The sequence below is a fragment of the Equus asinus genome, chromosome 4, assembly GCF_041296235.1.
Source record: "Equus asinus isolate D_3611 breed Donkey chromosome 4, EquAss-T2T_v2, whole genome shotgun sequence".
Lineage (NCBI taxonomy): Eukaryota > Metazoa > Chordata > Mammalia > Perissodactyla > Equidae > Equus > Equus asinus.
In genome coordinates this window covers 106,411,284-106,436,203 of record NC_091793.1, presented here as the reverse complement: position 1 = coordinate 106,436,203, position 24,920 = coordinate 106,411,284, and the positions used below count along the sequence as shown (strand labels likewise).

The 24,920-nt window shown below is 34.6% G+C and overlaps 1 protein-coding gene across 2 annotated transcripts in view; it reads left to right on the top strand.

Moving 5' to 3' along the window:
• SCN7A (sodium voltage-gated channel alpha subunit 7) overlaps positions 1-24,585 on the top strand; it is an 87,339-nt gene extending 62,754 nt beyond the window's left edge. For both annotated transcript variants that reach the window (XM_044768768.2, XM_070508043.1), the window contains exons 16-25: positions 3,166-3,271; positions 5,315-5,469; positions 7,689-7,862; positions 9,873-9,980; positions 14,006-14,284; positions 15,044-15,097; positions 15,873-16,010; positions 17,562-17,663; positions 17,985-18,255; positions 21,157-24,585. In XM_044768768.2, coding sequence (XP_044624703.2) covers positions 3,166-3,271; positions 5,315-5,469; positions 7,689-7,862; positions 9,873-9,980; positions 14,006-14,284; positions 15,044-15,097; positions 15,873-16,010; positions 17,562-17,663; positions 17,985-18,255; positions 21,157-22,223 — 2,454 coding nt within the window. In that variant the 3' untranslated portion in view covers positions 22,224-24,585. The remainder of the gene's footprint in view (positions 1-3,165; positions 3,272-5,314; positions 5,470-7,688; positions 7,863-9,872; positions 9,981-14,005; positions 14,285-15,043; positions 15,098-15,872; positions 16,011-17,561; positions 17,664-17,984; positions 18,256-21,156) is intronic.
• Positions 24,586-24,920: the final 335 nt, after the last annotated feature.

Below are 24,920 nucleotides of genomic sequence, written 5' to 3'. Positions count from 1 at the left end.
AAAATTAATGTGTATTATTGGAGAAATCACTAAACTTTTCTGGGCTTTATCACCTTTAATATGTGAGATTGGGCTAGAAGAATGCTAAGATACTTTCTTGCTTGCTAAAATTCTAAGATTCTTGTCAGTTCATTTCTGCAACATATGTTATAACCTACATAATTAAGTTGGACTAAAATAATAAAGGAAAACCACCAGTTTGAGTTGTGAATAGTTTGTAGCTTTATAAACTCTTGGACGAAAAAAAAGGACACATTCAAAGAAGGGTAGATACTGCTATTCACTTAGCTTCTAAAATGTGCTCCCTACTGGATACAGTCTTATTGCCTTCATTTGCAAGCAGCATAATGTCTTAGTCGAAGGTGTAATTTAATAGAAGGCTACATCTACAGGGATCACATCTGCACTGTGGGCTTCTTGAATGGGACCTCACTAGGAATCATCTCAGATCTCTCTCAGGCACTGGGGAGGGACAGAGAATGTCTCTTGCCGGGTCCCCAAAGTCTCGGGCACCATCTTGGCTCCCAGATGTCTTTCCTCTTGGCAGCTGCTCTCTGCAGTAACTTCTCAAATTGGCCTTCTAACAGGAGTTGTTTCAATTGTTCAAAGTCCTTCTAGCTCCTAGTGAAGACATCTTTGTTTTAGAGAAACACTTTCACTCCTTAGCAAGCATAATATTCTCAAGTTCGTTTTCCTCTCATTAATACCATTATTAGAAAGTAGGGGAAAATTCCTCTCCAGCACACTTCTATATTTTCACTTAAAACTTTGACTACCATCTACCATCCATTTCTGGATAAAATTGCTATTTATCACAGTACATCATGTCGAGATGTGCTGGAAAACTTCTCGCCAATCTCGTTAGAAAGTCTGAGATATGGAAATATATAGGAAAAATAGAACTAAATATAATTGTAAATGTTGAGGTTTTAGAAGTTGTAATTTATGCTTGCTGCATAATTATTTGGTCCTGTTGATTGGTTGACTACTCACAGAAGATGTGTTCACTTATTTGTATATTTAGTTACATATTTAATTTAATTAGATACTTTCCAGATTACATAGCCCATGAGTACTAAGGATGTTGATATGCCCAAAACCAAAGAAAATAATATTAAAATCACATGTCATCTGATAATTCAGAGATACGTACTCTTGGTATTTAAACTTTCACCCTTTTTTTATTACAAATCTATAACTATATAAATTTTATAAAAATCACATCAAACTTTATGTTTGGTTTTGTAACTTTTTTCATAATGTAGCAATATATCATAGTCACTTTCTCATGCCGTTAAGTGATCTTCTACTAAAATAAATTATTTAGAATTTTGAATCTTAGTTGATTTATTTGCAAATTTACAATAATACACACTAAAAGGGGCTTGAAAAACTCACATCAAAGAGTTTATGTGAAGGGATTTTAAAAACTCTAAAAAGGCATATGACTATAAGGTCTATAATTTTCAATTATTGAATGCCCAAGTATTATATAATATTCACTTATTTATTGTCTACTCCCAAATCAGTGCATCACTATAGCCCTTATTTCATCAGAAATAAAGAAAATATAAGAGGATTGAAATAATAAAAATGATTCATTTATTTAAGAGTAATAACCTGCTGGATATATATTTTTTCAATTGAGCACCATAACGTCTTACTGACAATTGACTGTGGAAGGTCTAAAGCAAACAAAGCTTCCTAATTATATTTCCTTGACACTTGTTGTGCATAAGACCAAGAGGTATGACAAAATATTTATAATTTCCTTTTTCTTTTTGAGGAAGATTAACCCTGAGCTAACTGCTGCCAATCCTCCTCTTTTTTCTGAGGAAGACTGGCCCAGAGCTAACATCCATGCCATCTTCCTCTACTTTATATGTGGGACGCCTACCACAGCATGGCGTGCCAAGTGGTGCCATGTCTGCACCTGGGATCCAAACCAGCGAACCCCGGGCCACCGAAGTGGAATGTGCACAATTAACTGGTGTGCAACTGGGTGGCCTCAATAATTTCCATTTTTATATACTCTACTTTACCTAGATCTTTCCTTAATTTTTAAGGAATAAGACTGATTTTCTTCTAAATGTTATAATACACATCATAATTTTTTAAATTAGAAAATAATTTTAGGGGGCTCCCCCTGGCCGAGTGGTTAAAGTTCCATGCACTCTGCTTCAGCAGCTCAAGTTTGAGGGTTTCGATCCCAGGCGTGGACCTTCACCACTCTTCAAGCCATGCTGTGGCGGTGACCCACATACAAAATAGAGGAAGATTGGCACATATGTTAGTTCAGGGATAATTTTCCTCAAGCAAAAAAAGAGGAAGATTGGCAATGGATGTTAGCTCAGGGCAAATCTTTCTCCGAAAAAAAAAGAAAGAATTCTATATGCTGTTAACTTTAGGATACTGTTCATTTTAAATGATAATATATTGCATATTCATTTTTAAATAAGGCAAAATAAAGCATTATGAGAAAATCATTTCAAGTAAAGGTCAAATGTGTGACTTTCAGTATTATCACATGTGCAAATCATGAGTACCTTGTTCTAGCCAGTCTTGAACTTCAGTCAAGAGCAGAGTGGGAAAGAACATCAATCCTGGAACTAGCCTCTTTCTGTAGGGCTGGTATCACTTTCCAAGTTCTAGTCTTGACCCTATTCCTTGTGTCATTCCTTCACTTCACTTCAGGATAACCTCACATCAATCCTGTCCAATGATGACATGCAAAAGAATGCCTAGACTGAATTTTAAGATGAAAACTAAGTGCACTCTTGTCTGTCCATCTTTAGCAACAAGAGGTGATCTATTCTGATGCTACTCACCTAAGTGAAATAGCATATATGGGAACCTTGTAAATAACTTCAAGACAGCTTTGGAGCTCAAATCCCTTTGGAAAGTGGAGCTAGCCTACACATCTTTTAGGAGAACAGTGTTATTAACTAAATGTTACTTTTAAAATAAAAATTATTTTAGCTTAAATTAACTTTTAAAAGTAATTTCTAAAACCGACTCAAAGATATGTATGCATTTTAATATCAGTCATGAAATTGACCTAAAGTCTTTTAAACCTGATAATAGTCTTTCTGTAAAATAAACTTTAACTTCAGTGAGTAAATGAAACTTTAATCACCACATTTTTGGTGGCACTTGACTTTTCAGAAGGTGAAGCAATCTAGCTCATCTGAATGCAGTACAGTTGATATTGCTATCTCTGAAGAAGAAGAAATGGTCTATGAACGTGAAAAACCAAAGCATCTTAAAAATGGTAAGAAAATAATAAGTTCCTTTGATCATTGAAATTAGACTAAATTGCTCTCTTTTTTTTTTTTTTTTTTTTTTGCTGTGAGATTCAGTAGGACAGTTTTTGGTTTTTTTTTTTAAGATTTTATTTTTTTCTTTTTTCTCCCCAAAGCCCCCCAGTACATAGTTGTATATTCTTAGTTGTGGGTCCTTCTAGTTGTGGCATGTGGGACGCTGCCTCAGCATGGCTTGATGAGCAGTGCCATGTCCACACCCAGGATTCGAACCAACGAAACACTGGGCCGCCTGCAGCAGAGCGTGTGAACTTAACCACTCGGCCACAGGGCCAGACCCTAGACTAAATTGCTCTTAAGCTAAATAATGCTATTGGAGATACTTTTAATTTTAGAGAATTTATTAGCTTGACTGAGGAATACACACACACAAACATGTGAGTGTGCTCACATGTGCACATGCCCATATGAATCCTGATAGAAACTTATAATAAATGTCAAGAAAAAAGTCAACATTTGGGAAAGGGGGAAAAGGCCTATTTCTTAGTGAGTCTACTGCTGTAGGTAAGGATGTTGGCTCTGGACTCACATAGCCTGAATTCAAATCCCAGTCCAGCATTCACTAGCTTTTACCTACTCTCTTTCTGACTCATTTCCTAATGTATAAAATGAGGAGATAATAAAACTTACCTCACAGGATTTTTAAAAAGATTAGTGTATATGTGTGCCTGTATATATTTTTAGGCCTCATAGACTGGAGTCAATATTTAAAATACTCACGTGAAAACATCCTATGACTTTCATAGGAAAACAAATCATGTAATGGTGATTCTTTTTATATTCCACATGAATATAAAATGGCTCCACCTTGGAAATCAAAGAAAGGACAACTTTCAGATCATTATATCAGAAGAACAAGAATGCTTCTTGAATGTTTATAATCTGTGTTTTGACCAAGGATCATACAGTGGATTTTGAAATGCTTTATTTAGACTCTGTGTGACTTAATATATTTTAACTAATAAAACTGAATGGTTGGGAAAAAAGAAAGTATAAGGCTTCAGTCAGTTGACTGACTCACTGGATATGTAACATATACCTCTTGATGACATAATTCAGTGATTTTCCAAGCAAGATTAACAAATGGCTACAGGTTCTAGACATTTGAAATCACTGGAAATCATCAAAATGGTTATTGTTAAATGCTCAAATTCCTGTATTCAAAATAAGAATCTGCTCTCAGTAGCTTGAGTTTTAGGACTTGTAACATCCAAGGCAAGGGAAGCAATATTTCCTAATTTTTTTGGTCAAAGATGTATAAATTTGGTCAAAGACACTAGGTAAAATTCTAAAATGAAATGTATTGACTTTAAACTCCACCCATCTCCATTTATTCATTTTCTCACCTGTTAGTCACTCTCTTTTCACGCCTCTGGTTTTCCTTATATTAATTCTCTTGACCAGAAGGTAGAGTGCAACCCCATGCAAATGTACTGTACCCACAAAGTGCTCCAGAATCCAGGTTAGCTCCTTAAATAGCCTCAGTCAAAATTCCCATTCCCATGCCACCTAAGAACTGAAATCAACTTAATTGACTTACCTGATATTATACCTCTTAACATTTCATAAATATTTGTGTATTTAAATGGGAATGCTGATTATGCCATGTGAATCTTCAGAGAATGAGTTTTCAGGCATTATACCAAAATGTGATATTCAGAGGATGTTGTATGTGTGTGTATTTTTTTTTGTAAGAGTAGGGGATAAATTCTACTCTCAGACACAGGGTTAGTGGATGTTCTAAGTCATCTCTACCTTTCACAATTTGTTTCCTCCTACTATTACCAAACTCACTAGTTAAGTTTTTCTTTTCTTCCTCTGTAATGGCAGTGGTCATTACAGCAGGGGTAAAAGTCAAAAGTTTATAAGTCAGAGACCACCTATATTAGATTCTATAAATAAATAATTACAAAAGCATATGGTAGAAAGTTTGAGATGTTTACTTCTTTGTGAGTTTTCAAGATGTTTGTTCTTAATAGCTTCATTCTTGACAGGTTATGGACGAAGATCTTCATCTGGTCAAATCAGCAGAGAATCCAAGAAAGGGAAAATTTGGCAGAACATAAGGCAAACCTGCTGCAAGATAGTAGAAAACAGTTTTTTTCAATGTTTCGTTGGCTTTGTCACTCTGCTCAGCACAGGTGCTCTGGTAAGTGAGAGTCTGTGCAACTTTTATGGGAGAAAATGCACCCGAAACCTGTTAATTCATAAGTCACTGTGCCAAATTAGATTTCTTCAGAATACTTATTATAACACCCAAATCCATATTTCTGTGATTTTAGTTTTGGAAGACATATAATACAGTTTCTTAAAAGTCTGTATATGCCTCATTCACTATCAAATAAATAATACAATTTCAAAATATATGAATGACAGTGGGAAAAAAGAATGTTAATAGATACCTAATTCTTCTTATTTTAATGATGTTTCATGTATGAAACAAAGTTTAATAATAGGCACATACAAAACTGTTGTATTGTGTAATACTTTGGTATTCAATAAGAAAGAGAAGTGTTGCATATATTTTTAAGGACTTTTGAACTACAAATATATTTACCCATTGACCCAACAATCTTATTCTGGGAAAGTATCCCACAAATATCTGAACATGTATTAAATGCATTTACAAAGCTATTCACTGAAGAATTTTTTGGAATAGTACAAGACTGAAAAGCAAAAATAGTCTACATTAGGTGACTATTTAAATATCTGATGGTACAATCACCCAACAGGATATTGAGCAGCTATTTAAAAAATACAGAAGCTGTAAGCATATTGATATTGCAAGAAATGTAATTAGTGAAAAAACAAAAGATCTAGAATAAAATGTATGGCATGCTACATTTTATGTAGGAAAAGAAGAAAAACAGGTTGTATATTATTTGCTTGTCTCTGAGTGAGGAAGATCAGAGAAGGATACACAAGAAATAGTTAATTGTGAGATGCACAGAACAGAGAAGATGGAGTCATGGTTGGGAGCTAGACTTTGCACTGCACATATTTTTTGAAGTAAGTTTTATGTTGACATTTAGCACACATACTGAAAACCATACAAATCGTAAGTGTATCGCATAAAGGATCTTCACAAGGTGAATGCACCAGTGTAACTGTCACTTGGCCCGAGAAATAGAATATTACCAGGACTCCAGAAACACACTCTGACCCCTCACAGTTACTTCCACACTCCATGTGGGTAAACAGACTGTGGACTTCGACTGCCATAGATTAGTTTTGCCCAATTTTAAAATTTCTTTAACTAAAGTGGAGACTTTTGTGTATCTTTTGTTTTATTTTGCATTATGTACCTATTCCATAAATAAATACATATAATAAAATAAAGTCCTTTAAAATAACTCCAGACGTTATTTATAATTTTATATATTTTATATATATAATATATATTTTATTATATATATTATTTATATATTTATATATATTTATTATTATATATATAAAATATATATATTTATTATATTATATATATTTTTATATATTTTTTATATATTTATATATTTTGCTCATATATACTTTTAGTCCATAACTGGTTCAATTAAAAGTCAGTAACTCTATTGTTATTTTATATTTACTTTTGTTTAACAGTAGTTTTACAAGAATCACACCATTCTTCACATAAGATTATTTTAATCTTTGTTTACTTTTTGGCCTTGAATGCACTTTGGTACAAGTCTGCCTGAAGTTACTGGTCCTTTTTGCCTTTTTTCAGTGCTTATAAAATAAAAGCACTATGAAATTGCTTTGAATGACATTACCATACCTTGTATCCTCCACAGTAAAATTAAGGTTGACCTATTAAAACTGAGAAGCTTTGAAGAAACGATTATAGTTTTATTTCGTATTCATGTGTTTCCACTAGTTTGCCTGATTATTTCTGCAGTGGAACAAGCTTGTGACTTTTTCTTGTAATAGAAGTGTGGGTTTCTGAAGACACATTTGTTTTTTTAATCTCTGCTCCTTTATTAGCAATTGGCCTGTATCTGTGAGTTGGCTACATGGAGTCAGAGATAAGAACCATGTCAGATGTGACGAAAGCTTCCATCTCTTGTATTAAGTTTCATTAACCAATTTGAGAGAGCCTTTTGGATCACTCTTCAGAACAATTATGAGGCCAAGTTCAGTCTCCATAAGAAGTTCTGGGATCAATTACCGAGGTCTGCTACAGGCATGGGATCAGAAAATGTCAGCTAGGGATTATGTGGCTAAATCCAGGCAAAGTGAACCAGCCCTTGAGACTACAGTCTATAACTTTGCTCACCCTCTGCTTGCTAGAGATGGCGTTTTATTCCCGTTTATCCCAAAAGATTTTTTAGAAATTAAATGTAAACTAATCCTTAAACTTTTTACCCACAGGCTTTTGAAGATATATATATTGATCAGAGAAAGACTATTAGAATCTTATTAGAATATGCTGACATGATCTTCACTTATGTCTTCGTTCTGGAAATGCTTCTAAAGTGGATGGCATATGGTTTTAAAGCCTATTTCAGTAGTGGCTGGTACAAGCTAGACTTCATGGTTGTTATCGTACGTATTTTAAAGAAAAATTTAAAAGGCTATTTGGTTTGCTCTTCCTTCTTTATTCTCACTCTTCCGTTTACTTACATCTTCCTTTTTCCTCTCTCTGTGCCTTTTTAGTCACTAACATCCCATGTTTATTCATTTGTAATGTTCAACATTTATCTCTTTCTTCTCATTCTAAAATTTTTAAAGTTCAGCACTTTATTCTGAATTATTCTAAGGGTCACCTATGAAGCCACTGCTAACAGAATAGCTTTATTGAACAATGTCTTAAAAATATCAGCATCCTAAAATATATAGATAATGTTGGCTCAACTTTTAAATCATATATTCAAAGTTAGACTACTTATCATAACCTTCACAAGTACCACACTGAGCCAAGCTACCAAAAATTCTCATTTGGATCATTACAATAGATTCCAAACCAATGTCCCTGCTTCCAACACTGCACACTTTCACTCTGTTCTCCTCAGAGCAACTGGAGTTACTATTGTAAAATAGAAGTCGGCCCAATCCCTTCTCTTCTTGAAACCCTCCAATAAACACCCCATCTCACTCGGAGTAAAAGCTAGTCTTTGCAATCAAAGGCCTACCAGTCTCTACATGATCCAGTCTTATCCCTTACTGCTCTCCCTTTCCCCTATCCTGGTCCATAAACTGCTCCACCGGCACTGGACACCTTGAAACTCGGCAAACACACCAAGATTACTTCCATCTTAGTGCCTTTGCACATATTCTTCCTTCCAACTGGAACTTTGCCTGGCTCACCTCATTTATGTCTGTTTAAATGAAACCATTGAAGTTAAGTCCTTCTGCACTACCCTATTCAAAACTGCAGCCACTCCAGTACTCCCTTTTCGTTTCTCTGCTTTCCTCATCTCCATTGCACCTGTTAATATTATATAATTTACCCATTTATTTTGCTTATTGTCTGTCTTCTCCACTAAAAGATAAGCTCCATTAGGGCAGAATTTTTTCTTGGCTTGGTTCCCTCATTTTGCCCTGTGCCTAGAGCAATCTTTGTCACATAGTAGGTGCTCAATAATTTTTGTCAAATGAACAAATGGCTCCCTATTCAATAAGCAATGATTGAAGCTTCTCAGTCTGTAAATAATGACTTACAGTATCTGACCTCTGTCTTCTAAATTAATACTTGCAATTTAATCTTCTACTCCAACCAAACCATGCTCCACCTGCAATCCACTTTCCTGTTTCCTGCTCATTGCTCTTATGTGTCCACATCCCTCCATGCTGACATAATTGATACCCTTACTCAAAGTCCAGTTCAAGAGCATCTCTTTAGGGTAACAAGAATAAATTTTATATTGACATTGCCTTGAAAATACAGAAAATATGAAGATACAATAAAAGTTAACCGTAACTCTACCACTTGCTCAATCTCCATTAAACTTGAACTTAAACTTGAATAAAAAAGAATCATTTTTATGCATATATGATTGCTTTAAAAAATAACCTTAGTATCTTCCCGTACTTTTATGTAATTTGTACTAGAATTTAACAATATTCATATCCTCCTTGATGCCTCTCTTTTGAAATCCCATTCTGTATATTGTGTTAACTGTATTTATAGATGAATGAATATATAAATGTATTCTAATTTTGTTTTAATGAAAACACTGTGTATTATTACTATATTGCAAATAATCATGAAATTGATTCTTAATCTAATCAAATTAAAACATGGATATAAATATTAATCCTTTATCATAATGTCAAATATACAAATTTTTGTTTATTTCAATAACATACATCCGTATTACCAGAAAATATTTTTGTTTTATCTTTTTTAAGTGATTTGAGAACAAACTGATTTTCTTATACCTTTCTGTAAGTCATTGTTAAGATATATTGAAATATATATTAAATTTTTTGCATAATTCTTGGCAGACTTTGTGCATCTTTTGTGTAACAAATGCCAAGTTCATTTTACAAATTGTTTTGATTAAAGTTAAAATTAAATCCTATTTGCTCTTTTTTTTTTTTAAATATATCTAGGTGTTTTGTCTTAGCTTAATAGGCAAATCTCGAGAAGAACTAAAACCACTTATTTCCATTAAATTCCTTCGGGCACTCAGAGTTCTATCTCAGTTTGAAAGAATGAAGGTAAGAGAAAAGTCTCTAAACTAATTTATAGGTTTTTATTTCGGATTACTAAATTTCCACAAATTAAAAGCTTTGTAGTCTTCTCATTTGTATCTTTAACAAATACAAAACCTTATATTCTACTACATAAAAGTATAGACAAAAGGTATATTAGCTATACTTAGTAAGATTTTAGGTCTTTATTACTCATAAGATATGAAAACTAATAAAGATAAGCAAAAATAACCCAATAGTTGACAGAGAAAATATAGTCTCTAAAAGTAATACCATTCTAACCCACTTGGATATGTCTAAGTATTAATGAAATTATCTCAATGCTAAAAATATAACTGACAGAAAATGAAACTTTGATCAGTTAGCTAACTTTTAAAATTATAAGAACATTGTACATACTAAGTAGTTATTCACCGAATGAAATAACAGCTTGAATTTTAAAGTAAATTTACTTTTTTTAAAGTCACACATCACAAATTATGAATTCTTACCCTCACTTCCATGTTAAAACCTCTTCTGAACAATGTGAGGGAAACCAACAGGTTGAACCACATAAAATGGTGAATGTTTAGTCTTTTGGGCCTATAATGGAAATCCCATATGGCTCAACTTAATAGAAAAAACAGAGTCTATGACCACCACAAATAAGTATGAAAATATTCAGTGACCAATTACATGCAGAAATAGTCTAATTTTATCTTTTATTTCATAATCTTCCACTTATGTTTTCTTACATTTTTAATTTACCTAGGTTATCTAACATTAGCCTACCTATTTGATGTATCATGGAATATCACATATTCAATGTAGATAGGATCCAATAAAAAAATTATTTGTGTTTAAACTGTATTATTTTTATAGTTTATACATGATATGTTACATTTAAACTGCCATTCATTAAGAAACCATAACACAAATTCTTTCCACTTGGTTAAAAAACGGACACTTGTTTTTATCTCAAAATTTGAGTGATCATTATAAATCCAAACAGAAATGTAAGTAATTTAAAATATGTATTTAACCAAAAGCAAATTTCAGGAATTTTAATAGTATCAGCTTTATATGATAAATGTGTATACATATATACATACATAAGAACATGTATTAAGTACATTAATTACTTTTAATATGTATGCAAGCATATGATTAATAATAATGTTTGTAGGGGCTGGCCCCGTGGCCGAGTGGTTAAGTTCGCACGCTCCGCTGCAGGCGGCCCAGTGTTTCGTTAGTTCGAAACCTGGGCGCGGACATGGCACTGCTCGTCAGACCACGCTGAGGCAGCGTCCCACATGCCACAACTAGAGGAACCCACAACGAAGAATACACAACTATGTACCGGGGGGCTTTGGGGAGAAAATAAAATCAAAAAAAAAAATAATAATAATGTTTGTATAATTCATATGAATCTGTGATTGACTCATTATAACAGGATTTAGGCCTGATTAACCTATTCTCCAAATGCATTCGATTTGCTGGTGTTAGGCAAGAAATATTTTATTATGTAGCAAATACAGCAAAATTCCAATTATCATACACCCAGAATACAAAGATCTAAAATATTAATTGTAATTATTATAACTTATGAAACATTTTATTAACATCATGGAGGTCCACAAGGTGGTAATATCCCCACTGCTTTGATCTTAAACCAAAATAAGGAGTAAAAAAGCTGAAAAGGAGAAAGTGGTTGAAGAGGTCTGTAAGATTGAGGTTAAAATGACAAGACAACCAAATTTCCAAAACAAATACATATTAGTGATAGGAAAATTTCATAGAATATTCTAGGGCTATAAACTACACATGGCCTGTTAACTCAAAGCACAGGGGCTGGCGTGGGGGTGGGGATAGGGAGATGTTGGTCAAAGGGTACGAACTTTCATTTATAAGATGAATAAGTTCTCAGAAAATAATGCACAGCATAGTAACTGTAGTTTTGATACTGTATTGTATACTTGAAATTTTCTAAGACAGTAGATCTTAAGTGTTTTCACCACCACCATAGCAAAAGGTAACTAAGTGAGATAATGGATATATTAATTAGCTTGATGGTGGTAATCATTTCACAATGTATACATATATCAAATTATCACATTGTACACCTTAAATATGTACAATTTTTTTTGTCATTTATACCTCAATAAAGCTGGGAGACACACATGCACATACACAGGTATAAACTAGATAATGAATGTAACTAAAACAAATTCTTCTTTATTGTAAAAAACATTATGGGATAATACTAAGGGTTTTTTCTTAATTTATATACATGGGAGGGTTGCCCAAATAGCAAATTGTCTGCCTCCAATTTAGAGAAAAGTAGGAAGAGATTTGCTAGGGAAGCTGCTTCTGTTTGTCAGAAATGAAGCGCTGTACCATCTGGTGCCATACTTTCATTAGAACAGCAACAGGATGATAGCCATGGTTAGGTCAAGGTCAGATCCAGATCTTAAGCTTCATCTCACCCTCTGGAAGTTCTGTAGTTGAATGATCCCTGGAGATATCTTATTGAGTATATAACGAAGCTACATGGTTACAAAATTAATGTTTTATGTATTTAATAAGCTTCATGTCTTGGGTGCTCTTACTGCTGAAGTATTTGTGTCAACCATACCTATTGCTTTTATTCTTACATAGGTGTATTTTCTAGAAGGCATAGCATTTTTCATCAGAGACACGAATGGCTCTCTCAAATATCTACAATGTCAACAAAGGATCTGTGACTTAGTTTTAGAAATAAAATCAAGTGTTATTGAAAGCACAATTAAAAGTCAAAATATTAATTCAAGGACATAAAAATAAGGAATATAAGCAAGAAAGTACAGGTAAAAGGGTGTGAATCCAGTAATGGCTGAGGGAAGGAAAGATTAGAATGGTAGAAAGAGAATCAATGGGAGCTCAGAAAAAAAAGAGGAGGAAGTGAGGATGGAGGAAGGGAGTCAAAAGTGTAAATGATAAGAGAAAGATAAAGAAATATCAAAGATTGAAAATATTCTATTGGATATAGCAACTGGTTTGCCTTTGCCATAACAGCTTTATTGGAGTGATAAGAATAACATTCTGATTATAATATTAAAGAGCTACGAGAGTTGAGGAAAGCAGACAGTGATTATGGACTATTGCGGTTATTCAAGTTTAGGTGGTAGATTCATTTTCCAAACTCCCACTCTGGAGTGGCTCACCAGTGACACAGAGGTGTTCATGAGGAGGTTTGTGATGTTGCGAGGTGCAGCTGCCCATTCAGTGTTTCTTGAAACAGTTTCTTGCCTCGACTTCATTGGTCTACAATCTCTTGGTCTTCCTCTTATTTCCCCCACCGCTTCTTCACTCTCTCCACTGTAGACTAATCCTCCCTGAAGCTGGAATTCCCAAGATGTAGATCTAGGCCTATTTTGCTCTCATTTTATGTGCTTTGTAGATAATCTCATACAGACCCACAGGTTCAGCTGTCTTGCTTATTTCTGGCACAATATAGGAAGTTGATAAACGTGTTAAATCAGTGAAATAATTATTTATTCTACTATTTGCACTAATTAGCTCTGTTGTCTTTTAATGGTTTTTTAGTACAAAAATTTTGAGAATACCTGGATTTTTTTTTTTTTTTGAGGAAGATTAACCCTAAGCTAACATTGGCTGCCAATCCTCCTCTTTTTGCTGAGGAAGATTGGCCTTGAGCTAACATCTGTGCCCATCTTCCTCTACTTTTTATGTAGGATGCCTGCCACAGCATGGCTTGATAAAGAGTGCCTAAGTCTACATCCTGGATCTGAACCTGCAAACCCTAGGGCCCCAAAGGAGAGTGCACAAACTTAACTACTATGCCACTGGGCCAGCCCCAAGAATATCTGGATTTTTAATTGAAATTTGTTATTTAGGTTATTCAAATACTGGCATGTAGCCTATTAAATCTATAGAGATGGTCTTTTTTTTATTATTTGAAAATGACATTACATTAATCAGTATTTCCAATTTAATTAAAATAGTTTCACATTTCTTACCTAAAGTTTACATGTTTATTTTTTATACGCCAGGTGGTTGTGAGAACTTTGATAAAAACTACTTTACCCGCTTTGAATGTGTTTCTGGTCTGCCTTATGATCTGGCTGGCTTTTAGCATCATAGGAGTACATTTATTTGCTGGCACGTTCTATGAATGCATCGACCCAACAAGTGGAGAAAGGTTTCCTATATCTGAAGTCATGAATAAGAGCCAATGTGAAAACCTCGTGTTTAATGAATCCATGCCATGGGAGAATGCAAAACTGAACTTTGATAATGTTGGAAATGGTTTCCTTTCACTGCTTCAAGTAGTAAGTACACTTTTGATTTTACTTATCAATTATATCCATATCGTAGGTGAACATAAAGGACAAACGTGGACAATTAATAGAGTTGGTTATAAATTATTTTAGCAATTATTAGTTAGTAGAAAAATGTTATGAGACATAATATACTAGGCTCATTTGGAGAGACAAAAGTGAAATACATTCCCTGCTCTGTTGGGAGAAGGAAGCGGAGATGCAGGTAGGACTGACAGAGGAAATGGCAGGTACTGGCCAAACCTATTTCCACCATTACTGATCAGGTAATGAGATCACAATCCTTGGTTCAACTCAGGTTTGGTTCAACTGTTTTGTTTCTACCTAGTGCTTTGAGGAATGGCTTCTCAGTCACCCAAAATCTAGCAGCTCTGCGGTAGTGAATCATTTCTGTCTCACTTCTGCCATAGAAAAAGCACATAGATAGCAGTTACAAGTAACTATGACACTTGGGCAGTATGTATTTATTTACCATTTATCTATCTATTCATCTATCGCTCTCTCCATTTATACTATCTTAAAATATTTTAAGTTATTAACTACAATTAAACTAACTAGTTTTAAATAAGTGTTAACAGACAACACAAATGTAATTAATGAAAAGGGTAAAGATCTCATTTATACAATATATTGAAGTCTGGTCAGCCTTACTAATCAAACGTTTTACTGGATTAAAAACAGATGTTTTACTAGTTATTTGCTATGAAGCATAAGATTTCCATAAAAATTAAATACGTGCCGTTTTTGCAGGCAACATTTAATGGATGGATCACTATTATGAACTCAGCAGTCGATTCTATGGGTGTAAGTACAATATAATCTTAGAGCCATTGTTAAGGTGAAAGCAAAGTCATTTTTGCCATTCAGGAGCAGGGCACCAGCAATCATTGAATAATTAACACACTAAAAGCAAATGCTTATGCTAGACAGAAATTAAATACGTTTCAGATTGAGTATTTCATGGACAATGAAATCCTTCCAGGATTATATCCAATAGTTGAGGCCCCATAGGCCCATTTGAAGGATTATCCAACTCATAACAATAGTTAAACCAATGCAAGAAACTTTAAAATCCAAATAAACAAAGCAATGATACCCCTTCACCAGAGAGCCAAGAGGAAACATTACCTCGAGTAGCATTGTTGGATTTTCTTGTCATAAATAGCTCTATAAATCTTATGTTAAAAAAAATATCAATATTTTGCTTATTTTCTTACATTTTTATTTATTTTTATTTTTAAAGACAATTTTTTTAGACAAGTTTTAGGTTTACAACAAAATTGAGAGGGAAATACAGAGATTTCCCATATACCCCTTGCCCCCTCACATGCATAACCTACCCCATTATCAACATCACTCGCCAGAATTTTTTATCAAGGATGAACCTACATTGACACATCATAATCACCCAAAGTCCTTTGTTTACCTTAGGGTTCACTCAGTGTTGTACGTTCTATGGGTTTGGACAAGTGTATAATAACACATAGCCATCATTATATTATCACACAGAGTACTTTCACTGCCCTAAAAATCCTCCATGCTCTGCCTTATTTTGTTTATTTTTTAACTTAACTTTTAGGTAGATATGCAGCCTAGTTTTGAAGGCAATATCTACATGTATTCCTACTTTATCAGCTTCATTATCATCGGATTATTTCTTCCACTGAGTATGCTGATTGGCGTTATTATTGTTAATTTCAACAAGCATAAAATAAAGGTAAGTATAAATATCTTTGTTCATCAATGCCTGAGAAAATCACACACGTTGATAAAAACGTCCTGCTTCAAATAATTGGTTTAGGGTTCAGCTTAATGTCATTTTTACTTGGTACTTATCTAAAAAAAACTATTGATGCTCCTGTCTATTGATACATATTGCTAAAATGTTCATCTATACATTGTTTTCTATATTCAAATGTATACACACAAATTTAAAAGTTAAAAATTACAAACATTTCTGTGCCTATGTTGATAAATAATGACGTGCTGAAAAATAAATAATATTTGATGCATCTGCACAAGTATGTGAAGAAGTGCAAGAAAAACAAACCATACTTTTTTATTCTTTGATATATTCAAAGCCTTCAGAGTCATAACCAGCATTGACATCTTGGTCAATTGGAGCAGGTTTTTCTGCTAGAAGTAGAGAGAGCCATAAATCCTAATTGGATGGCCTAAATAGGCGTGCTTGGAAGGAACAGGAGAGAATTCAGAGGCAGAATTGAACAACCTCTGTTTGGTGCCATCTCCACACAAAGACTCCCTTCTGGGCTTCTACAAATGTAAAGGGCTCAAAGGTCATAGAAGTCCACTTATTTTAATCATAGAGACCTACTTTCTATTAGGAGAAGGAAAGCCTTCTAAAAAAAATCAAAGAAAAAAATAGTTTAACTTTGAAATTCCATCTTTAGCCATGTCATCAAAGTTTAACCATGTGCAGAATCTGATAAACCACATCAAGTCTCTACTATCAGATGAGATTAGAGAGATCAGTGATCAAATATGCATTTCCTTGGATGCTTCAGCTTCCTGGGACTTTAACCTGAGGGGATAACATCCCAGGATTTGCTTCTCAGCTTCAAATTGATGAGCCCTGTCAATTTTAAGTGACTAAGTCCTGATTTAGAGCAGTAACAAGTCCTAATTCTTAGATTAACACATCATTAAATGTTCACTTCTTATTCACTTTGTGTATTTTGTGTAAGGTACTGAAATTCACACTAGAAACACAGAGAAGAATAAGCCCTAGAAGGTGCTATGAAGAAGTAAGCCCAGGGGCTCTTGGAATAATAGTAAAAAATATCTTCTGATGGTATTTGGAAACTTAAGTAATAGTGAACATATAAAAACACACATATGACCAACTCTTTTTTTCCAGCTTGTTAAAAGTTACAAACCAATGTTACCTTTAGCTTTTGAGTTCAGTCTCTCTTAGTAAACCTTTCCAGATATCCCTTGCTGTTTCTCCTTTGTCTCTGTCCAATAAAAGGTAGTCCTCAGAAGACTGGAAAATAGGGTTGACTACACAGAGGAAAGTGCACCAAAAGATAAGTGCATATCAACCATTACCAGGGTATATTCTGCATGTGTTTTATATAGATTTTTGTACAGAAAATCAGACATGTTTAAACATGATTTAGTTCATTGCAGTTAAGCCTTTTTAAAAGGATTGTCAATAATTGCCAAGCTTTGTAAAATACATATTAATTTTAGATGAAATTTGGATTAAATGTGATTTTAATATCTTTTTCTCTCATTTCTTTACCAGGGAGGCTCAAATCTCTTTATAACAGTAAAACAGAAGAAACAATACCGTGCACTGAAGAGGCTGATGTCTGAGGACTCGCAAAAACCAGTACCTTGCCCAGGAGTAAGAAAACATCTAGACTGTTTTGAGGCCTCTAAAAAACTTTCCTTTATGTATCCTCTTTTAAAAATAAAAATGTGTTTTTAAAATTCTTAACAAATACTTTTGACAAAATTTTTAAAATACTTTCCCTAACAAAGCTTTTGATTTTCTTTTTGGTTTGTGTTTTTTTTTGACTGTATGCTATAATTATAGTTTGGTAAAAACATAGGCCCTCACTTATTCTCCTATTTAGGCTGGGAGGGAAGTTGTACGGCTAAACACTATGTGTGTGTATTTATATCCTATTAATAAGACTATTACATCTTTTTTATTGACCCACAGAACAAGTTCCAAGGATTCATCTTTGACTTGGTGACAAATCAAGTTTTTAATGTCATCATTATGGTGCTTATCTGTTTCCAAGCGATAACAATTATGATAGAAAGTGACGAACAGAGTCCAAAAATGGACACTGCTCTCCACTGGATTAATGCAGTTTTTGTTATGCTATACACTGGAGAATGTATACTGAAGCTCATCTCTTTCCACTGTAACTATTTCACCGTCGGATGGAACATTTTTGATTTTATGGTGGTCGTTTTCTCTATTACAGGTAAGATTTTGTTTAGTCAGATTTTCATTTGTAATAACTTTAATTCAGGCAAGCCCTTACAGTAAATGTCTTCTGAGATATAGTCTCTTAATGAGCAAAGCAAGTATGGACTTTTTATTTCCAAACAGAATACCTTACATTTTTGCATACATCCATGTACACGTGCCTGATAGATACAAGATATTCAGAAATACTTCTTGAATTAATACATAGACTTTACTTCACAGACCACCAGGTAAAGGCTTAATTACCCCTTCAGTATATCACATACTTTATTTTTCCAGGATGACGCTCGAAGGATCTTTATGTCTTAGGTTGATATACTCTTTCAAGCTCACTATTGTTCCTTTTCCTCTAATCTCTAAAACTTTTTGCAACTTTCACAACACTAGAGTTTTAGACTTTAATGAATTTGTCTCTAGTATTCTCCTACTCTGGAGATCTCAGTCTTTTATTTAACAAATGTATTTGATTATCCTCTTTGTGAATAGATACTATGCTACATTCAAAGAATTCAGTAGTAAACAAGGTAGGCATAATTCCTATATGCACACAGTGTATAATCTATGAAGGGATACAGATAATTAAATAGTATATTTTAATGCGATGCTGTTAAGGTTATGATAAGAGAAGAAACACGAGATGCTACAGCAGCACAACAAAGTGAGGAGCACCTGATCAGTAAGTCGAGGTCAGAAAAAACTTCATGGAAGACGCAAAAATCTAAATAGAGACTTATTAGATAGGAGGTAGCCAAGAAAGAATCTAGGATAAAAGTATTTTAGGCAGAGAAAGGTTTGTTTATTGTCTGCCTCCCATAAGACACAAACTAGTATATAAGCTTTATGAGAGTAGGGACAATATTTAAGTGTTTCTTGTCAAGTTCTATTCTATGTAGTCAGTAGTGAAAAATGCAGATAAACTGCCCAATGTGCGTCCAGAAAATTCACTCATTCAGTTGGTAGTGGAAGCAGCACAACTATTATAGACAAGTACGAGAAGCTTGACTGAAAGACAGAAGAGGCCGCCTGAGAAGAAAGCAGAGGGATATGGAATTAAAGATCCCTATGAGACTGAAGGAAGAGTTGCTGAATCAGAGATCTGGAAGGAGAGGAAATTGCAGTCAGAGAGAAAGTTGTTTGAATTTGAGAACTCAGAGGGTCAGATATCCTGTGTTTGGAATGTGGCCATAGATGTCAATAAGCAAAGTAAAATGATGAATGACTGAGAGACTGGCCTTTGAATGGGTGGTTGATGGTAGATGGTGGGATGGAAAGGGTGGCAGTGAGCCAAGTGCTAAAGTCTCCAATGAATATGAATGAGGGGGAATGAATAAATCATAGAACCAAGGAATGGTGGGAGATGGCGTCGTTGAATGGCATGATCCGCAGTGTCAGAAATCTCCTTTCTTTCCTTGTAAAAATGATGGGAAGGAAAAGTGTCTGAAATCACATTGGAGAGAAAGACAGATGCTTGCTTATTCAATCCTTCTACCCTGAGAAATATGGAGTGGGGAAGAATAAGCTGTCTGTACTCGAGAGTGTTGCAAAGGAAATAGTGTCCTCAAGATAGAGTTAGATTTTAGATAAGAAAAGAGGTGAAGAAAATTTAGTGATGAGGATGTAGAAAAATTTGCTTACAATTAAATGGGGATACATCCTGCATAACAGAAGAGTTTGGAAGAGGAGGAGAAATAAAAATTTGAGTAAGAGCAGAAGGTTCACTAAAGCACTGTGGAGATTAGGGTACAGCCAAGAAAGAATATCAGAGAAAATGCTGCCATTGGCCGTGACCAAGTTTAACAGATGAGACATGAGCCTTCCTTATTCAGCAAACATACCATCTTATTTAGAAGCTTCCTGGGATTCTCCCCTGCCCCACCTTCTCAACTCAAAATGAACCACACTCTCTCCAGTACTTCTACAGAACATCCTTTATGCTTTTGAGGGTAATTATAATTTCACCTTGGGGCCAGCCCGGTGGCGCAGCGGTTAAGTGCTCACGTTCTGCTTCGGCAGCCCGGGGTTCAACAGTGGGGACATGGCACCACTTGGTCAAGCCATGCTGTGGCAGGCGTCCCACATATAAAGTAGAGAAAGACGGGCACAAATGTTAGCTCAGGGCCAGTCTTCCTCAGCAAAAAAGAGGAGGATTGGCAGCAGATGTTAGCTCAGGGCTAATCTTCCTCAAAAAAAAAAAAAAGGGAGTATAATTTCACCTTGTTTTATAGTTATAGCTCTCACTACCATACTTCTTTCATCTACCCACCACCACCAGAAAAAAGTTCTAGGCAAAGATTCATTTACTCAATTCATATGTAAAGCTCCTAAGGACCCAAATACTATTTATGAAATTAATTAATTAAATTATAATCTGTGAATCACCAAATGTCAGATATTTTGTAATTATATTTACCAAGTAGGACTTTCTGCCTTGCATTATAATTAGTTTACATGTCTACCTCTACTCTCTAGATTATAAAGTCTTCAAGGACAGAAGTCATGTCATTCATCTTTACATATTTGTATAACACCTTTATTAGGTATCCAATAAAGGTTGGACTGAACTAAATTTCTCGGTCCAAATGCAAACAGAAAAAGGTATGACTACTGTCTTATATTATGGATTCATGCCATCTGTGATTCCAGAAGTGCTTGATCTATAGTACTCTTAAGATGATAATACAAAGAATTCCCTTCCAAATTTTGCTAGATACTTTGAGCATTTCCACAGTTAGTATTTGGGTAACCCAAACTTTCAATATGTGCTAACTGTTATGTGAGAAGGATTAATAAATGATCTTAATATATAGAAAAAATGAAATGTAAATAACTTATGTTCTGCTGAGTACAATCATATTTGAATAATTTTATTGCCTGCTTTATCTTTTCCTACACCAAGGACTACTTCTGCCTCTGATGGTAGGACCCTACCTTGTGCCTCCTTCCCTTGTGCAACTGATACTTCTCTCAAGGATCATCCACATCCTGCATCCTGGGAAAGGACCAAAGGTGTTCAATGATCTGCTGCTTCCTTTGATGCTGTCTCTCCCAGCATTGTTGAACATTGGTCTTCTCATCTTCCTGGTCATGTTTATCTATGCCATCTTTGGGATGTACAATTTTGCCTATGTTAAAAAGGAAGCTGGAATTAATGATGTGTCCAACTTTGAAACCTTTGGCAGCAGTATGCTCTGTCTTTTTCAAGTTACGATATTTGCTGGTTGGGATGGGATGCTCAATGCAATTTTCAACAGTAAATGGTCTGACTGTGATCCTGATAAAATTAACCCTGGGACTCAGGTTAGAGGAGATTGTGGTAACCCCTTTGTTGGGATTATTTATTTTGTCAGTTACATCCTCATATCGTGGCTGATCATTGTAAACATGTACATTGTTGTTGTCATGGAGTTTTTAAATATTGCTTCTAAAAAAAAGGCCAAGACGTTGAGTGAAGATGATTTTAGGAAATTCTTTCAGGTATGGAAGAGGTTTGATCCTGAAATGACCCAGTACATAGACTCCAGCAAGCTTTCAGATTTGGCAGCTGCTCTTGATCCTCCTCTTTTCATGGCAAAACCAAACAAGAGCCAGCTCATTGCCATGGATCTTCCCATGGCTGTTGGGGACAGAATTCATTGCCTTGACATCTTACTTGCTTTAGCAAAGCGAGTTATGGGTACAGATGAGAGGATGGAGAAAGTTTTTTCAGAGATGGAATCAGGGTTTCTGTTAGCCAACCCTTTTAAGATCACATATGAACCAATTACAACTACTCTGAAACGAAAACAAGAGGCAGTCTCAGCAACCATCATTCAGCGTGCTTATAAAAGTTACCGTTTGAGGCAAAATGACAAAAATACATCAGATATTCATATGATAGACGGTAACAGGGAAGTTCAAGCTACCAAAGAAGATGCCTATTTTGACAAGGCTGAGGGAAAGTCAACTATTCAAAGCCAGATCTAATCCCACTTCCTACCTTTTCATCTTCTTCACATTTCCCCAAAACATGAGAAGTTTAAATCAGAAATAAAAGCAAAGATCAGAGAAAGTAAAGATTTCACTTAATATTTAATTGTTTACAACCCGAGGAATTTAAGCTTTGTTCTCAAGACTCCAAGTCAAATTCACTTTTTACCCCTATATATTCAGTCTAACCAAGACAACCCCTTAATATCACTGCAGAGTTAAAGTGGGTTAAAATTCCCTTTTGATAATCCAACGCTTGTTTTCTCTATACGGCTTCTATGGTGTGTGCTTCTTCTGGAGGATGGGGGAGGTGGTAGTAGAGATTAGTTGCAAGGGCTTCTTCATATAGCTTATGTCTACTTCAACTTGATGGGATTCAAGTCACCACGAATAGGACTTAGTTACAAATAAACGACTACTGTCTTAATGTGGGGTGGTGTTAGAAAAAAAACAGCACAATGCTACAGGCCATTAAATCATAAACTTGCCTAGACAGATGCCAACTGGAGCAAGAGGAAGGGCAATTCTCGGAGTGCCTTTGAGATCCATTACAGAGACTCTTGGGCTGATTCAAACCACGTTTGAAAAAGATTGATTGTAGCCCCATCTTTGTTTTTGTTTTCATTTATTTTTGGTACTAGGAGCTAATGTTGTTTCCTAGTTCTCAGATTCCTGGTCTCTCATCTCTCTGGCTAGTCCCCCCCAGTCTCCAGCTCTTTAAAAGAATGCATTCACAGAACAAGCAGCACAAGGGGAACTACAGTTATTGCCGACCTTTTCCTAATTTTTTTCATTTACACTTTTTTAAAAAGCATACATTTACTAAAATGATATAACAGAGAATATGACAATAGACTCGAGTCTTACTTTAGCATAAAACTGGCGTATTTTTTACCATTTATCCATAATGTAACATTGAGTATGTAAGAGCTGGCAAAGGCACGTCATAAATAAGAACTAGAAAAGTCAAGGGCTACCATTTTGTCTAGGGATTTTCACAGTGTCTTGATCCCTAGTTGGAAACTGGCCACTTTGAAGTACTTTTCATTGCACTTTATGACTCTTTATAACTTAGAGAAAGAAAATGATTGCTCAAACTGTGAGGACTCCGAATTAGGAGATCAAAGTGTAAGTTTGTTGTTGGTGGTGGTGTACAACATTTGTATATGCAAGTTAGTTGTCACTTTCTCATTTATCTTTCCAAGTATTTTTGTTGTTTTTAATCTCGTCACATCCATAATTACTCTGTAAATTGTTTTATGTTTGAAAACTTTAAAATCCTAAACATTAATTTTCACTGTTGAAATTATTTTTAAAAGATAGGCACAAGTAGTGTTCTTCTGGCATATTCATAAAAATGCAGCCCCTTACACCCATGTAGTTTGAGATTCTGATATTTATCTCATTTGTAAGAAGATTGATTTCAATGTGCCTACAAAGTTCTAAGGGGTTCATAAAGAAAATATGTATACTGTTGACTTAAATGACAAGTTTTAACTATGTTGTATGACATTCAATATCACTTAAATTCAGTAATTGTGTTTTGTTATGCATGCATGATCTTGAGCCTTAACTATTGTAATCTATTTCTGCTCCTCGGAAATGTATCAACTGACCAAGATGCCTTTGGGGGATCCCCTAAGCAAATGTAATTTCAGGGTTCTGTTTCTCTCTCTAAGTGTTCCTTCTCTTTCTCTTCCTGTTCTCCATCAAGCGATGGGGACCAGTGAGGAATCAGTGTTAACTGGGTGACATGGTGACAGCTGGTGCTTTATCTAAGCTTCTCCCCTTTCTATTTCTTGGAAATGCTTTAATGTGGAAACTGCTTCAGATATTTAAACGAAATCTTCTCTTGCTTCTGTAAATTTCATGAAGACCACGGACTGATTTTAGTTTGAAAATTGTGTCTTTTACTTGTAAACCATGTTTGCCACTAACTTTCCAAAAACTATGTAAATAATTATTTTTAACAAAGTGTTTACAATATATTCTACTTTTTAGATACTATAGAAAATAGTAAAAACAACTTGTTAACCACAGTAAGCTTTGCTTTTTTTTTCTTCAATAACTCAGGTTGTCAACTTTGTATAATAAGAACTTTTTAAAATGAGACTGACATTAAAGCTTATTCATTCAGGCTCAAAATTCGAAACTGGAAACTCTTGTGCCTGCTTTGGATTCACTTAATTTTGTAAAATAAATATTAGTAAGCTTACCAGAGACCTCCTACACGTTGAAAAAAATGTAAAAATCACTCCTCTTATCAAAATCATCATTACAAGCTTACTAGATATATATGAGTGTTATTAGAATACGCTTTATGAAAGATAATGCTGAAATTAAATTTACTCATATGCTACTACATGTCAAAATATGCTTCCTTTAAAAATTTTCTTTCTGCTTCTTTAATAAATATAATGCATTTTAAAATGGTGTTTACAGATGGTGTTTACAGCTACCATTGATTACGCAGACTGTTATGCTCAGCTTTGTGCTGAGTATTTATCATGCATGAACTGAGCACTCACAACAACTCATGAAACAATGATAATTCTCATTTTATAGATGGAAAAAACCAGGCTTAGAAGGGTAATGAGATCTTTTATATGGCCTAGAACTTGTCATTGACAAGGCCAGGACTCCAAACCAGGTCTGTTTCAGAGCCTTATTATTTAACCACTCTGTGCAATAGCT